The sequence below is a fragment of the Neophocaena asiaeorientalis genome, unplaced genomic scaffold, assembly GCF_003031525.2.
Source record: "Neophocaena asiaeorientalis asiaeorientalis breed wild unplaced genomic scaffold, Neophocaena_asiaeorientalis_V1.1 scaffold197, whole genome shotgun sequence".
In the NCBI taxonomy this organism is placed as follows: Eukaryota; Metazoa; Chordata; class Mammalia; order Artiodactyla; family Phocoenidae; genus Neophocaena; species Neophocaena asiaeorientalis.
The window spans coordinates 5,414,936-5,431,617 of record NW_020174703.1 but is presented as its reverse complement, the minus strand read 5'-3'; the positions used below and the strand labels follow the sequence as shown (position 1 = coordinate 5,431,617).

General features: G+C 40.2%; 1 protein-coding gene and 1 pseudogene across 2 annotated transcripts in view; one reads left to right on the top strand and one right to left on the bottom strand.

Moving 5' to 3' along the window:
* The window catches only part of CMSS1 (cms1 ribosomal small subunit homolog), a 384,701-nt gene that overhangs the window by 30,651 nt on the left and 337,368 nt on the right, over nt 1–16,682 (bottom strand). For both annotated transcript variants that reach the window (XM_024759251.1, XM_024759252.1), the window contains exon 2: nt 5,090–5,178. In XM_024759251.1, coding sequence (XP_024615019.1) covers nt 5,090–5,178 — 89 coding nt within the window. The remainder of the gene's footprint in view (nt 1–5,089; nt 5,179–16,682) is intronic.
* On the top strand, nt 2,467–3,241 carry LOC112409267 (lysine-rich coiled-coil protein 1-like; annotated as a pseudogene).

Genomic DNA, 16,682 nt, shown 5'->3' with positions numbered 1-16,682 from the left:
AAGCAAACAGGGGCTACCCTGGTGGCGCAGTGGTTGGGGGTCCGCCTGCCGATGCAGGGGGTGCGGGTTCATGCCCCGGTCTGGGAGGATCCTGCGTGCTGCAGAGTGACTGGGCCGGTGGGCCGTGGCTGCTGGGCCTGCGCCTCCGGAGCCTGTGCTCCGCGGCGGGAGGGGCCGCGGCAGTGAGAGGCTCCCGTACCGCAAGACAAAACAAAACAAAACAAACAAACAAACAAACAAAAAAACCCCTTCAAGAACAGCAAACAACTAAGCAAATTTGAAAAAAATTCAAAACTTAAATATAGTAAACAGTAATTTCCTTTCTTTTTCTTTTTTTTTTATCCAAGAAAAAAATATTACTATTAAAAAGCAAATACTTGGTCACATGTGCCAAATGAATCATATGCCTATGGCTGTGCTAGGTACCACAGTGAACACAAAAGAAACCCTGTCCTCTGAGGTGCTTATGGGCTAGTTGGAAATGCAACCTCTATGTGCATAAACAACTAGAGAAGGACTCAAGAAATGACAGTCGGCCTGACAAAAAGGCTGTCCTTGGGGTGGTGAGATGAGTTCCAGAGGGAGAAGAGCAGCGGGAGACAGGACGAGGAGGCCACAGAAGAGCCCAAGGGACTGTGTGGTATTCGGGCTGGAGGAGAAGAGACTCCTAGGTCTAATGTCAAGGTGGGGGACCCCTCAAGGAGGGGCTGAAGGAGGGACAATGGTCACGGGGCTCCAAAAGGCGTCTGCGGGCAGCAGTGTCAGGGAGCCAATGGCTCACAGCTGGGACACAAAGGGTTGAGATGGGAAGAGGGGTAAGAAAGCTGGGATACCAGTCTAGTCATCCATTATTCCTTTTCACAAATGAGTGCCAGTTCGGGGAAGGTTCTGTGCCAGATGCAGTGGAGATGCACAGATGTGTACAGCATGGTAGGGAGACCAGAGAAGTAGATGGATAACACTCAAATAAGGCAGAGGGGCACAAGGAGGTTCCTGTGTGAATTCTCTGGCCAGGGCAATGAGGATAGGCTTGTAGAGAGTGATAAGGGCACTGTGTCTACCTAGGACTTTGATTCTTTTTAAATTTATATTTATTTATTTATTTATTGGCCACTCAGCATGCAGGATCTTAGTTCCTGGACCAGGGATTGAACCAGTGTCCCCTGAAGTGGAAGCGTGGAGCCCTAACCACTGGACCGCCAGGGAATCCCCAGGACTTTGTTTCCTTAAAGCAATTTGTTAGTGAAAGAAATTAGAGCAGGATGAAGGTGGTTAAAATGAGCAGTAAAATCTCTGGTGATTTTTTTTTTCCTTGGCATAAAATAGCAATGGCATGCGACCAAGAAATTACTTGATGGCATGGTAAATCCAATTTTCCCAAGTTGAATGAGGAAGGACAGGTGGAAAGGGAAATGGAAGCCGTGTCATCCTCAGGGTGTGGCTTAAAGACAGTCAAGTGGGTCATCACTCCTGGTACCCATCTCTCTGAGCTTCAGGTTCTTTGTAAAATGGGGTCCCCCCTACTTCACAGGGCACCTGTGACGACTGAGTCATGGTGCCTTACACAGTGCCTGTGGTGAGTGTTCAATAAATCGTCTTATTATTGTTGAAACCAGGGCTGCTGAAAGATAGGTGAATGCTCATGGAAATTAAGAATGTATTTAACTTTCTCTTCCTCGATCCTTCTCCTTTCTTCCTGTGGTTCCCTGCCATTTATCTAACTTGATGGTTGTGGGAAAAGAAGACTCAAGTTGGAAGGAGGTAAAAAATAGGTGGAAATTCAGCAAGGTGAACACTCTGCCAATAAAAAGACAGTAAAGATGTAGGCTTGGGTGAGTTTATTGATGCAAATTTATTCTTTCACCAAAGAGTCCAGAAAAAGTGAGGAACAATCAAAAATAAAATCAAGGGAGAAAGTAATAAAAAAGAAAGCCAGTGGGCTACAAAGAATATCTGGAGCAAGCGCAGTAGCGCTCCTCACCGTTATGGCGGCGGTGCCGTCCAGTTGGCCGCTGGTGGTGGTGGCCACTTCCCCTCGGAAGTCCGGTCTCCGCCTCCTGCTCCCACCCTGCTCGCTCGGTGGCGGCATTGGTGGTCCTTGCCTCTCTGCCTCCTCCACCTCGGCCTGTCCACTGGCGGGTGGCGTTGGTGCGGAGGGGGCCCCTGCCTCAGAGAAGGTACCACGTTGAACGAGCAAAGACTGAACTTTTTACAGATACCTTTTGTAAAAGGCTTATAAGGAGTAGTGCCATAATTTGAATCACAATGGATTTCACATTATGAGTTGAATGGGAGCGGAGTATTGGACAAAAATAGATTTTTAAATCTCTGCATCATGGTCTTTAGCTCCTCAGTTGTTGCACAGTCTCACTATTTGGGGAAAGTTCATGCTAAAAAACTGAAGCAATCAATGGGTGAATATGATCAAATTTCTCCACCAAGTTCTCAACCTGTTAAGGAGAACTCCTTGTCAACCTAATGAAGCATTCAAAGACATGTGACTCTTTTCAAGATGAACTTGAAGATTACATCAAAGTGCAGAAAGCCAGAGGCTTAGAGCCAAAGAGTTGTTTCAGAAAGATGAGAGAGGATTATTTGGAAACCTGTGGTGCAAAGAAGAGGTTGATTCTAGACCCAGGTGTGGAATGTTTGATCAAAGACTCCTTTGTGAAACCGTCCAGACCTACCGAAGACCATGCAGTATTTCGCAAACAGTGGAAAAGTGGTTACCTCAGTGGCTAGCAGCTCATGACAGCAGGCTGAGACTGGACTCCCTGAGCTGCTGTCAATTCACCAGGGACTGTTTCTCAGGAAAACCAGTACCCCTGAACTTTAGTCAGCAAGAGTATAACTGTAGCTCATACAGTGTAGAATCTGGAGTTTACAGGCACCTCTCCTCAGAAAACAGTACCAGTGCCCGTCAAGCTAGTTATAAACAGATACATCAGAAGAGAAAAAGGTTCCCAGAGAAAGGCCGGGAAAAACGAGAGGAGGAGCGGTCCAAGCATAAGAGGAAGAAAGCTTGTGAGGAAATAGATTTAGACAAATACAAGAGCATCCAAAGAAACAAAACAGAGGTGGAAACAGTCAGTACAGAAAAACTTAAGAAACGAAAGGAGAAAAAAAGCCAAGATGTAGCCTCTAAGAAATAGGAACTTAAGGGTAGTAAAGAGAAAAAGGAACAAGTCAAAGAAAGGAAGAAGAGGAGATGCTTTGGGACCAGTCTCGCCTTCGATTTTGAAGCTCTTGCATTGGTTCTCCTGAGGTTAAACTGAAAAAAGAGTTGAGGAGCTTGGTTTTACGATGTTCCTATCGCTCTTTTCATGTGAGCAGGTACAAAGGCTAAGTGAACAGAAAACATTTAGTGTGCTTGCTCTCCAACATGGAAATTACTTTTCCTCTTTTCTAAAATCATTACTACATTTTTCTTATACATAATGTAATTTCCCTTAACGAGAGTGGCTCTGCTTTAATTCATCAAATTGCTATGATGGTGGAAGTATTTTTCCCTTAGGACGTCATTTATTTTAAACTGGAGGATTAATAGGCTTTACATAATCTATTTCTTGATTGGGTTTTAGTTTGGGGTGGGTGTTTTTATATTCATTAGTTTTCTCTGTGAAGCAGTTTAGATTGATTTTTTTCCTTTGTTAGATCTAACTTGCAGTATATTTTCTATATTGGAAAGTGGAAAATGACATACATTATAATAAGCTTAAGTTACATACAGTTTTAAACGTTTCAAGGAGTCTAGATACAAAATCAGTTTATATTCTGGAAATGTTTATAATATAATAAAGTTCTAATTTCTACAAAAAAAGAATATTTGGAAACAAGTTCTGCAAGTAGGCACTGATTAGAGGCAGAGGTCAAAGAAGGCATGACTATGGTATGGTCAGTGGACTTAAGTGAGGTAAAATTAAACCCCATCTTTGTGAAATAAATTGAAAAGCTACAGATGTTAACCTGTAGATCTTAGAAAGAATGGTGCAAACTAAAATTGATACAGGGCCTTGGAGTTAAATATTTAATGTCTAGAGAGAAAACCAAGACTGATTATACATTAAACACGTATATCTTGCTGCATTCCCCACCTCACAAAGAAAAAATAATGAATAAAATAAAAGACTTGAAGTATATTTTACTATAAGAATTATCACTTCAGTGCTTACTCTTTGCCAACCACAGTTCAAAGAGCTTAACAAGTGTTAATCGTTTAATCTTCACCCATAACCCTGTGAAGAAAATACACGTATTATCACCACTTTACCAATATGGAGACTGAGGCACAGAGAGTTTAACTTGCCTAAGGCGTCACAGCTTGTAGGTAACCAAAATGCTAAACTGCTTCCCACAATTATCCTGAGCCTGGTCACAAACTTTGGGTCACAAAACTCTAGTGGAATGTGTTTAGGGCCACCTACAATAAGAATAAGGCCACATATGTTACTATGAAGAAGATGGTAACTTTGGACTGACAGTTAGATAGTCCTTCAAAAAATCACACATGGTTACCAATTAGGTCTCAGGGACAATAATGTAAGAAAGGTGCAAATGGATGTGAGTGGCCAGCAAGAAGATTAAAAAGGCAATAAAAGGTCCTAAGTCCAGGGAGCAAAGTTTATCAAATGGCCACTTGTGGTAATACAAAGGTAGCAAATCCCCAATAAGAATTCACACAACAGACATGATGCTAGATAGACGTGAAGGCCTGGGAGCCTGCTCACAGCATGTCTTGGTACTGTAATAATGCATTGGTGTGGGGGTAATCTTGCATATCTATGCTATTTGTCTTCTCCTAGGAACTATACCCAAAAGAATAAAACTGGGTCTTTGGTAAAAATGTAATACAAGAATCTAAGATATCATTATTGTAAAATATATTTATATTGTAAAAAAAATATTAGGGGGAAAAATAGACCTTGCTGGTTTGTAATTAATGAAGCATGGCTCTTTCAAAGGCAGAGAAGGTAAAAGCTTCCCTCAAATCCCACCAATAACTGGTATTGGAGCACACGGAATGCTGTACAGGGGTAGAAGAGGCTGATTTCAGAGCCAACAGCTGTGACTCTCCCACAGTGACTGTCACCTGTTCGGTTTTCTTTGACAGGGCAGGAACTGGAGCTCTCTCCTGCTGCATCATTGCTGTGTCTCCTCCTCCTTCACCATCTGACGCTTCTAGGAAACATAAAGTTTAAAAATGAGAAAAGCACCTCTCTCTTTCTTTCTCCCATTGCTAGTGTAAATCTTGGTACCATCTTTTTTGAAGGTTCTATCCCTTGACACATTAATTTCACCTCTAAGAAGCTGAATTTAAGAAAATGATCCAAAATGAAGACAGAGATTTAAGAACCAAGGTGGCAGTGTTATTTATAAAACTGCAAAAATGAAGATTATTCAGATGTCTAAATTTCAGAATGTTTAATTATGGAATACTCACGCTGATTTTACAGATATTAAACTCCCCATTTTCAGATAAGAAAGTTGCTGCTTAGAGGGATGAAGTAATTTGCCCCAGGTCACACACCTGGGAACCCTATTTGAGTCCAAAGTCTTCCCCACAAGTGATACTGCCTGCACTGAGAACCAGCCAGCTCTTGACACCAGTGTGCTGGCTCCAGGGGTAATGTTAAGAGAGTGGGACAGAAGGATTATAGATCATGAGAAATTCTTATTTTGAATTTATAAAATCTTTCAACACTGGAAAAAGTAAATTCTTACTCCAAGAACCAGGAAAAATAAAAACTTTAATATTTTTTCTGTTAAAAAGCTCTTTTAAAGAAACATGGCAACCATAAGTTTCTTACTTCCCATAATGCCATACTGTCTTCCAGATTTTAGTGGTTGTTCTCTTTGAGCACATTTTTGAATCTTTGAAAGGCTTTACTCACTCCCTTTGAGTTTTTCGGTATATCTCAAAGCCCAAAATGTGAATTTGTGAGTAATATTGGTCAGAATTCATATTTAGGTACAAATTAACTAGTTTGGTAGTCCTGAGCTTTTAAATGTTTACATACTATGATGGTTAATTTTATGTGTCAACTTGATTGGGCCAAAGGGTGCCCAGGTATTTGGTCAAACATTAAACATTATTCTGGATGTTTCTGTGTAAGTGTTTTTGGTTGAGATTAACATTTGAATGGGTAGACTGAATAAAGTAGATTTCCCTCCCTAATGTGGGTAGCACTCATCCAATCAGATATGGCTGGAATAGAACTAAACGCATTAAAGAAGAAGTAACAACTGACACTGCAGAAATACAAAGTATCATGAGAGATTACTACAAGCACCTATATGCCAATAAAATGGACAACCTGGAAGAAATGGACAAATTCTTAGAAAAGCACAGCCTTCCAAGACTGAACAAGGAAGAAACAGAAACACAAACAGACCAATCACAAGCACTGAAATTGAAACTGTGATTAAAAATCGTCCAACAAACAAAAGCCCAGGGCCAGGTGGCTTCACATGCAAATTCTATCAAACATTTAGAGAAGAGCTAACACCTATCCTTCTCAAGTTCTTCCAAAATATAGCAGAGGGAGGAACACTCCCAAACTCATTCTATGAGGCCACCATCACCCTGATACCAAAACAAGACAAAGATGTCACAAAAAAAGAAAACTACAGGCCAATATCACTAATGAACATAGATGCAAAAATCCTCAACAAAATACTAGCAATTCGAATCCAACAATACATTAAAAGGTTCATACACTATGATCAAGTGGGATTTATCCCAGGGAGGCAAGGATTTTTCAATATCCGCAAATCAATCAGTGTGATACACCACATCAACAAATTGAAGGATAAAAACCATATGATCATCTCAATAGATGCAGAAAAAGCTTCTGACAAAATTCAACACCCATTTATGACAGAGACTCTCCAGAAAGTGGGCATAGAGGGAACCTACCTCAACATAATAAAGGCCATATACGACAAACCCACAGCAAACATCATTCTCAATGGTGAAAACTGAAAGCATTTCCTCTAAGATGAGGAATAAGACAAGGATGTCCACTCTCAGCACTATTATTCAACATTGTTTTGGAAGTTTTAGCCACAGCAAGCAGAGAAGAAAAAGAAATAAAAGGAATCCAAATCGGAAAAGAAGAAGTAAAACTGTCACTGTTCACAGATGACATGACAGTGTACATAGAGAATCCTAAAGATGCTACCAGAAAACTACTAGAGCTAATCAATGGATTTGGTAAAGTAGCAGGATACAAAATTAATGCACAGAAATCCCTTGCATTCCTATACACTAACAACGAAAGATCAGAAAGAGAAATTAAGGAAACACTCCCGTTTACTACTGCAACAAAAAGAATAAAATACCTAGGAATAAACCTACCTAAGGGGCAAAACCCCTGTATGCGGAAAACTATAAGACACTGATTAGAAATCAAAGACAATACAAACAGATGGAAAGATATACCATGTTCTTGGATTGAAATAATCAACATCGTGAAAATGACTATACTACCCAAAGCAATCTACAGAATCAATGCAATCCCTGTCAAATTACCAATGGCATTTTTCACAGAACTAGAACAAAAAATTTTACAATTTTTATGGAAACACAAAAGACCATGATAGCCAAAGCAATCTTGAGAAAGGAAAATGGACCTGGAGGAATCAGGCTCCCAGACTTCAGACTATACTACAAAGCTACAGTAATCAAGACAGTATGGTACTGGCACAATAACAGAAATATAGATCAATGGAACAGGAACAGGATAGAAAGCCTGGAGATAAACTCATGCACATATGGTCACCTTATCTTTGACAAAGGAGGCAAGAATATACAATGGAGAAAAGACAGTCTCTTCAATAAGTGGTGCTGGGAAAACTGGACAGCTACATGTAAAAGAATGAAATTAGAACACTCCCTAACACCATACACAAAAATAAGCTCAAAATGGATCAAAGACCTAACTGTAAGGCCAGATACTATAAAACTCTTAGAGGAAAATATAGGCAGAAGACTCTATGACATAAATCACAGCAAGATCCTTTTTGACCCTCCTCCTAGAGAAATGGAAATAAAAACAAAAATAAACAAATGGGACCTAACGAAATGTAAAAGCTTTTGAACAGCAAAGGAAACCATAAGTAAGATGAAAAGACAACCCTCAGAATGGGAGAAAGTATTTGCAAACAAAGCAACTGACAAAGGATTAATCTCCAGAATATACAAGCAGCTCATGCAGCTTAATACCAAAAAACAAACAAACAACCCAATCCAAAAATTGGCAGAAGACCTAAATAGACATTTCTCCAAAGAAGATATACAGATTGCCAACAAACACATGAAAAGATGTTCAACATCACTAATCATTAGAGAAATGCAAATCAAAACGACAGTGAGGTATCACCTCACACTAGTCAGAATGGCCATCATCAAAAAATCTACAGAAAATAAATGCTGGAGAGGGTGTGGACAAAAGGGAACCCTCCTGCACTGTTGGTGGGAATCTAAATTGATACAGCCACTGTGGAGAACAGTATGGAGGTTCCTTAAAAAACTAAAAATAGAACTACCATATGACCCAGCAATCCCACTACTGGGCATATACCCTGAGAAAACCATAATTCAAAGAGTCATGTACTCCAATGTTCATTGCAGCACTATTTACAATAGCCAGGAGATGGAAGCAACCTAAATATCCATTGACAGATGAATGGATAAAGAAGGTGTGGCACATATATACCATGGAATATTACTCAGCCACAGAAAGGAACGAAATTGAGTTATTTCTAATGAGGTGGATGGACCTAGAGTCTGTCATACAGAGTGAAGTAAGTCAGAAAGAGAAAAACAAACACCGGATGCCAACACAAATATACGGAGCCTAAAAAATGGTACTGATGAACCTAATGGCAGAAAAGGAATAAAGACACAGACGTAGAGAATGAACTTGAGGACACAGAGGGGGAATGGGAAGCTAGGATGAAGTGAGGGAGTGGCATGGACATATATACACTACCAAATGTAAAGTAGATAGCTAGTAGGAAGCAGCCGCATAGCACAGGCAGATCAGCTCGATACTTTGTGATGACCTAGAGGGCTGGGAAAGGGAGGGTGGGAGGGAGGCTCACGAGCTAGGGGATATGGGGATATATGTGTACATATAGCTGATTCACTTTGTTCTACAGCAGCAACTAACACAACATTGTAAAGCAATTATACTCCCATAAAGATATTAAAAAAAGAAAAGAAAAGAAGTAAAAGCATGACCTCCCCTGATTAAGATAATTTTTTCTGCCTTTGTACTTGAACTGAAACATGGGCTCTTCCTGGATCTGGAGCCTGCCAGCCTTCAAGCTGGAACTACACCACCAGCTCTCTTGGTTCTCAAGTCTTCTGACTAGGATTGGAACTAGACAATCGGCTCTCCTGGGTCTCCAGCTTGTCAGTCTATCCTGCAGATCTTGGGACTTGACAGTCTCTATAATTGCATGAGCCAATTCCTTTATATATACACACAGATACACACAGAGAGAGAGACAGAGAGAGAGACAGAGAGAGAGAGAGAGAGAGCGATAAATATAGATAGATATATAGATATCTATTCTGTTGTTTCTGTTTTTCTGGAGAACCCTGATTAATACCCCGACTTTTAACTATGTAGCGTGAAAAAAAGGACTCTACCCAATGAAGTAGTAGCAAGTAGAAGATTAACAGGGCTTTTTACTTATTTTTTAAATTTATTTATTTATTTATTTTTGGCTGCATTGGATCTTTGTTGCTGCACACGGGCTTTCTCGAGCTGTGGCGAGCAGGCACTACTCTTCCTTGCGGTGCGCGGGCTTCTTGCTGCGGTGGCTTCTCTTGTTGCAGAGCACGGGCTCTAGGCATGCGGGCTTCAGTAGTTGTGGCTCACGGGCTCTAGAGCGTGTGGTGCAGTTGTGGTGCATGGGCTTAGTTGCTCCACAGCATGTGGGATCCTCCCAGACCAGGGCTTGAACCCGTGTCCCCTGCATTGGCAGGCGGATTCTCAACCACTGCGCCACCAGGGAAGTCCCTAACAGGGATTTTTAAATGAAGGACTAAGTTGGCATTAAAAGTATTTATAGTGCTGCTTCTGGGAAGAGAGTAGTAGTAGTCATATTTTCCCTTATTCCTCCTGCTAAGTACAGCTAAAAATCCTGACCATTACATATAAAACAAACATTGGAGATCTCTGAAAGGTGGAGAGAAGTCAGACATGCTAGGGACTTTGGGGCCCAAGGAACAACACAGCGGTGAGCTCCCTGGGTTTTCTTTTTGCCTTATTATCTCAGACTTGGAGCTAAAGAAGCTAGTGACTTGGAAATGCCAGTGAGAGCAGACAAAAAACCCCAACAAATGTCTGCTCTGTTTAACAAAATGACCAGGAAAACAACAGCCTAGCAAGACTGAAAACCTTTAGATAATAACTATTTGACTTCAGCCAAACACAACAGAAAAACTGTTTTCTTTGCTGCCTACACCAGCAAAGGCTGAGTGGGGAACCTAGACTTCCACCTTTGTCAGGCTGTAATGAGGCACCCCAACTCCTCCTCCACCTTCCATCAGGGTGGTGTCAGAGGTGATCAAGTAGGGACTGAACCCCTGAAGAGATTTTCATCCCTGAAGGGTGGTAACAGACCCCTGCTCTCTACCACCACCACCAGTGCAGTATCAATGGAGAATACACTGTGAGCCTGGACTTCCACCTCCTCCTGGTGGTAATGAAGGGCACCTTTCCTTCCCCACTGGGGTCAGAGGAACCCTAGTGGAGAATCAGGACTTTACATACTGCCCAGTGGTAATGAGGCCAACACCAACACTAGTGCTTTAGCAAGCACTAAAAGAGCTATGCAAAGAGATGTACTCAAAAATACTACAATAAATCAAAACAGAATTCTAAAAATGTTCAAGTAACACACAGGAAGGCAGAAAGATAAACAAGAAATAGCAAATAAACAGAAAAGACAAAATAAAATGGCATATTTGAATCCCAACATATCAGCAATTACATTAATGTAAATGATCTAAACATACCAATTTAAGGACAGAGATTGGGACTTCTCTGGTGGCGCAGTGGTTAAGAATCTGCCTACCAATGCAGGGGACATGAGTTCGGTCCCTGGTCTGGGAAGATCCTACATGCCGCAGAGCAACTAAGCCCGTGTGCCACAACTACTGAAACTGCGCTCTAGAGCCCGCAAGCCATAACTACTGAGCCCACGTGCCACGACTACTGAAGCCCGCGCACCTAAAGCCCGTGCTCCGCAACAAGAGAAGCCACCACAATGAGAAGCCAGCGCATTGCAATGAAGAGTAGTCCCTGCTTGCCGCAACTAGAAAAAGCCTGTATGCAGCAACGAAGACCCGACGCAGTCAAACATAAATAAATAAAACAAATACATTTATATTAAAAAAAGACAGAGATTGACAAAGTGGATTAAAAAAATGACCTAACTATATGCTGTTTACAAGAAACTTACCTCAAATATGACGATATAGCTAAAAGCAAAATGATGGCTGAAATATAACATGTAAATATTGATAAAAAAGCAGGAGTTATATTAATATACTCAATTATATTAATATGATTAATTATATTATATTTGATATTAATATCAGATAAAGGTTGAATAAATTAGTTCTTTCTTTAGTCTGTGTGTGATGTTTTTTGGTTCCAAAAAAGAAAACTGCTTTTCTGAAGTAAGGATGCTAGTACTGTGATTTCCATTAAGAGAGTATTAAAAGAACAGTAATGGGGACCCAACCTAACCAGCCTGGCTCTAGCATCTAGATTTCTCTAGAACTGCTGGCATTTGAGGAAGTTAAGCTAGGCCTGTGCCACTCAGTCCCAGTGGCTGATTTTCAGCCCATGGAGTGGAGTCACCAAGACGGTGCAACCTTATTTTCAACTCCTTGAGGGTCTACTTTAAAAAAAAAAAAAGGATACCACCAGATGGGAGTGGAGTCAAGTACACGTTTCTTTTTCAACCCCAGGCAAAAAGAGCAAAAAGCTAAAATTAACAGTTGCATGTATCTTTCTCTTTCCTTCAATCCCTTACTTTGTCCTCTTTATGAAAAGTATCAGAAATCCAATTTCCCAGCAATTTCCTTAAGCTTCTAAGTATTTACTTGCATGAACTCCTTCTAGGCCCTAGGGAGAATACTGGCAATGGATCATACCGTTAATTTTCCTTAAAAAATCTGCAAAAGAAAGATATATGGTGATTAAAATAAATACAATAGACCACTGTCTATTTCTACTCAGAATTCACCTCTGTCCCTATCTCCTAGTGAGTAGTGTTGGAGTTGAAGTGAGCATTTTGGGGATCCAGTTAGAGGGAGCTGGTTGGACAGACATTGAGCTTGAGTTTAATGAGATATTATAAGGTTCATAATCATAAAGTCTATAGTTAAATTATTGCTAGCTCTCCTACTGTAGGAATACTTCCAGGAATATTCCTACCACCCCATGCCAACTCACCAGACATCTGACACAAAGTGTACAGGGCTAGAGGTTGTGGACTGTGACACAAACACACCTGTAGCCTCCTTCCTTAGAAATATGTGGGAAGTGGAGGAGAAAGCAGGTGTGGGATGAATGAAACCAGAAATTAGTCAGTGGAAAATTCTTCCAATCATCAAAAATGTAAAACTGTAAGCAGAAAATTAGGTTCCCATTTTGTCTATTCAAAATGGCAAGTCTCTCCTATAGGAATATAGTAGATGCTGTATTTTACAGTTATCTGATAGGGATGAGTAAAATAAAACTTTTCAAAATTCCTGTGTTTATAACAGTACTGTTGTGATTTCTTATTTAAAATAATTTCTTTCATACCTAATTTTGTATCAGTAATTTTGTATTCTTTTTCTAAGAGAGGGTCCCCCAAATTACATAAGATTTAGGCCTCACAAAAACCTAGATCTGCCCTGGCTATAGACCTGCTTAACTCTCCTATAGTTCTCACAGTTTCTCAACAGAATAAACTACTGAAAGCCATAACCTGGTAAGTTTCAAAAGCACGATGCTAAGCAAAAGAAGCCAGAATCAAGAGGCTATATATAATGTGTGTTTCCACTTATTTAACACCCTGGAGAAGGCAAAACTATAGGGATAAAAAAACAGATCAGTAGTTACTGGGGACTGGAGATGGGAAACTTCTGGGGATTGTTGGAAATGTTCTATAACTTTATTGTGGTGGTGGTCACACAACTGTGTGCTTTAGTAAAACTTCATAGAACCATACTCAAAAAGGGGTTAATTTTACTATGTAAATTATTTACTATGTAAATTATTCCTCAGTAAGCCTGACTTTAAAAAAAAATGATAGAAGCTAACTTTCATCAAACAATTTGTTAACACTTGCCCAGTGTCACACAACTAAAGGGCAGAGCTGGGATTTGAATCCCAAATATACTAATGTTGGAGTCCACAATCTTAACCTCCACACCACCCTTGCATGAGAAGATGCTGCTTATAGCTAAATGATGTTTCCTTCTATTCTGTTTGCTAAGAGGTTTGTTTATTGTTTTATTTTAAAATCACTAATAGGTGTTAAATTTAATGCAATGCCTTTTGTTTTTGCATTTACTGAGATGATTATATGGGTTTCTCCTACAATGTGTTAATGAGGCCAACTGTGAAAATAGGTTGTCTAATGTTAAACCATCCTTGCTATTCCTAGGATAAATCGCAATTGATCATGACGTATTTCTTTTTTAATAATGTTGGTTTTTATTTTGGTTACCATTTTATTTAAATATTTATTTACATAATTTTCCTTTCTAGTATCGTCCTTGTCTGGTTTAGGTATTTTGGTCATATTAGCTTCATAAAAGAGTTGGGAAATGTCTCCTCATTTTCTGTCCTCTGAAATAGTTGTATACGAATAGCTAAGATGATCGGTTTCTTGACATTTGGTAAAATCTGTTAGTAAAAGAAGCAGAGCGTAGTATTCTTTTTGTGGGTATGTTTTAACAAATGTTTCAATTTCTAACAGTTATATGATTATTCGGGTTTTTCTTTCTTTCTTTTTTTTTTTTTTCCAGTACGCGGGCCTCTCACTGATGTGGCCTCTCCCGTTGCGGAGCACAGGCTCCGGACGCGCAGCCTCAGCGGCCATGGCTCATGGGCCCAGCTGCTCCGTGGCATGTGGGATCTTCCCGGCCCGGGGCACGAACCCGTGTCCCCTGCATCGGCAGGCGGACTCTCAACCACCTCGCCACGAGGGAAGCCCCCGGCTTTTTCTATTTTTAACTCAATTTTGGTAAGTATTATTTTTCTAGGTAATTGGCTGTTTTATTTAAATTTCTCAAATTTATTGGAGAGGTGTGATCATTATATGTAGCTATGTCTTCTTTTTCTTTTCTCCCATCTTTTTTTTTTTTTTTTTTTTGCAGTACGCGGGCCTCTCGCTGCTGTGGCCTCTCCCGCTGCGGCGGAGCACAGGCTCCGGACGCGCAGGCTCAGCGGCCATGGCTCACGGGCTCAGCCGCTCCGCGGCATATGGGATTCTCCCGGACCGGGGCACGAACCCGCGTCCCCTGCATCGGCAGGCGGACTCCCAACCACTGCGCCACCAGGAAAGTCCTTTTCTCCCATCTTTTATTTGTACCTTTTTTTTTCTAGTTCTGCCTTGGAGAGGTCTTTCCTTAAAAAAACAACAACAACAACTAGGTTCTGTATTATAGATGCTTTCTATTGCTTCTTTGGTTTCTAGTACACTAATTAACATTCTTTACTTTCTTTAGGTATACTCTTTTGAGTACTTAATTTTTGTAGTTGGATATTTAGCCCATTAAGTTTTTCTCTTTCTGATGTAAGCATTAAGGATATATATTTTCTTAAAACTTTATAACAACTGAATACCATACATTTTAATATTATAGCATTTTCATTATCATTTAATTCTAAATATTTTTAAAGACTCTGTAATGACTTTTCTTTGACGAGTTATTTAGAAGTGCACTGTTAAATTGTCAAACAGATTTTTTAAAGTTACCTTTTTTTATATTGTGGTTAGAAAAATGGCCTGCAAATCAATTCTTTGATATTTGTTAAGACTTGCTTTATTTTCTAGCACAGGGATCACCACACTTTTTAGGTTTTTAGGGCCACACGGTAAATAAGTGTAGGGTCTGCGGAGCAATAAGGTCTCTGTCAGTAATTACTGGATTCTACTGTTGGGCAAAAGCAGCCTTAAGACAATATGTAAATGATTGGGTGTGGCTGCGTTCTGATAAACTTTATTTACAGAAACACATCCTGGCTGGATTTGGTCCATGGGTCATAGTTTGCCAGCTCTTGAACTAGTATATAACTATTTATTGATTGATTGATTTTTATTGAAAATAGTTGACATAGAATATCATGTTAGTTTCAGGTGTACTACCTAGTAATTTGACATTTGGATACATTACGAAATCATCACCACAGTTAGTCTAGTAACCATTTGTCCCCATACGTAATCAATTTAAAAAAAAATTTTTTTTTGGACTAGAATGTGCAGTATCTAATTGTTAGGTGCATAGTTCTATACATGATTACAGATAAACTTAACGATGTTTTTCAAATCTGCTATATGTTTATGAATTTTTATGTTTTATCTATCAATAATTGACATATATATTAACATCTTCCACTCTTATTCTGAATTTCTCCATGTTTTCCAATAATTCTGTCAGTTTTTGTTTACACATTTCATAGGTATGTAAGGTGCATGCAAGTTTGGAACTGTTACAACTTCCTATTGGTTGATTGTTCCTTTTATTATGTAGTAACACAGTTTCAAAAATCCATCTTGTTGTAGAGAACAAAGGTATGGACACCAAGGGGGGTAAGTGGTGGGGGGAGGGATGGTGGTGGGATGAATTGGGAGATTGGGATTGATATGTATACACTGATGCGTATAAAATGGATGACTAATAAGAACCTGCTGTATAAAAAAATAAATAAAATTAAATTTAAAATATTAAAAAAAAATCCATCTTGTTGGGACTTCCCTGGTGGCGCAGTGGTTGGGAATCCACCTGCCAATGCAGGGGACACGGGTTCAATCCGTGGTCCGGGAACATCCCACATGGCCGTGGAGCAACTAAGCCCGTGCACCACAGCTACTGAGCCTGCCCTCTAGAGCCCTCAAGCCACAACTACTGAAGCCCGCGAGCCACAACTACTGAAGCTTGCGCACCTAGAGCCCGTGCTACTCAACAAGAGAAGCCGCCGCAATGAGAAGCCTGCGCACTGCAACGAAGAGTAGCCCCAGCTGGCCGCAACTAGAGAAAGCCCGTGTGCAGCAACCAAGACCCAATGCAGCCAATAATAAATAAACAAATAAATAAAATAAATCTATAAAAAAAGTCCATCTTGTTTAATTTAGTTCAATTTCACTTATTTGGGGAGGGGTATTCTATATTTCTAGAGGCGGTCAGCTGTTCTCTGGGAAATCTAACTATATACACTGAAAACTAATGTTGGAGACACAGCTGTACTTCAACAGTCTAAAGTGTTTTACTAAAATTACTCATCCGTAGAAACCAGAATGTTTTATTTGGCCAGGAGAAGCAGGGCTGGGAACTACTCTTCAAGAACCGTGTTCCCAGCTCATTAAGGGACTCCTACCAGCATCACTGAGAAAGAACACAATTCCCACATCCATAGAACAGGGCCCTGTGAAAAGTGAACCCA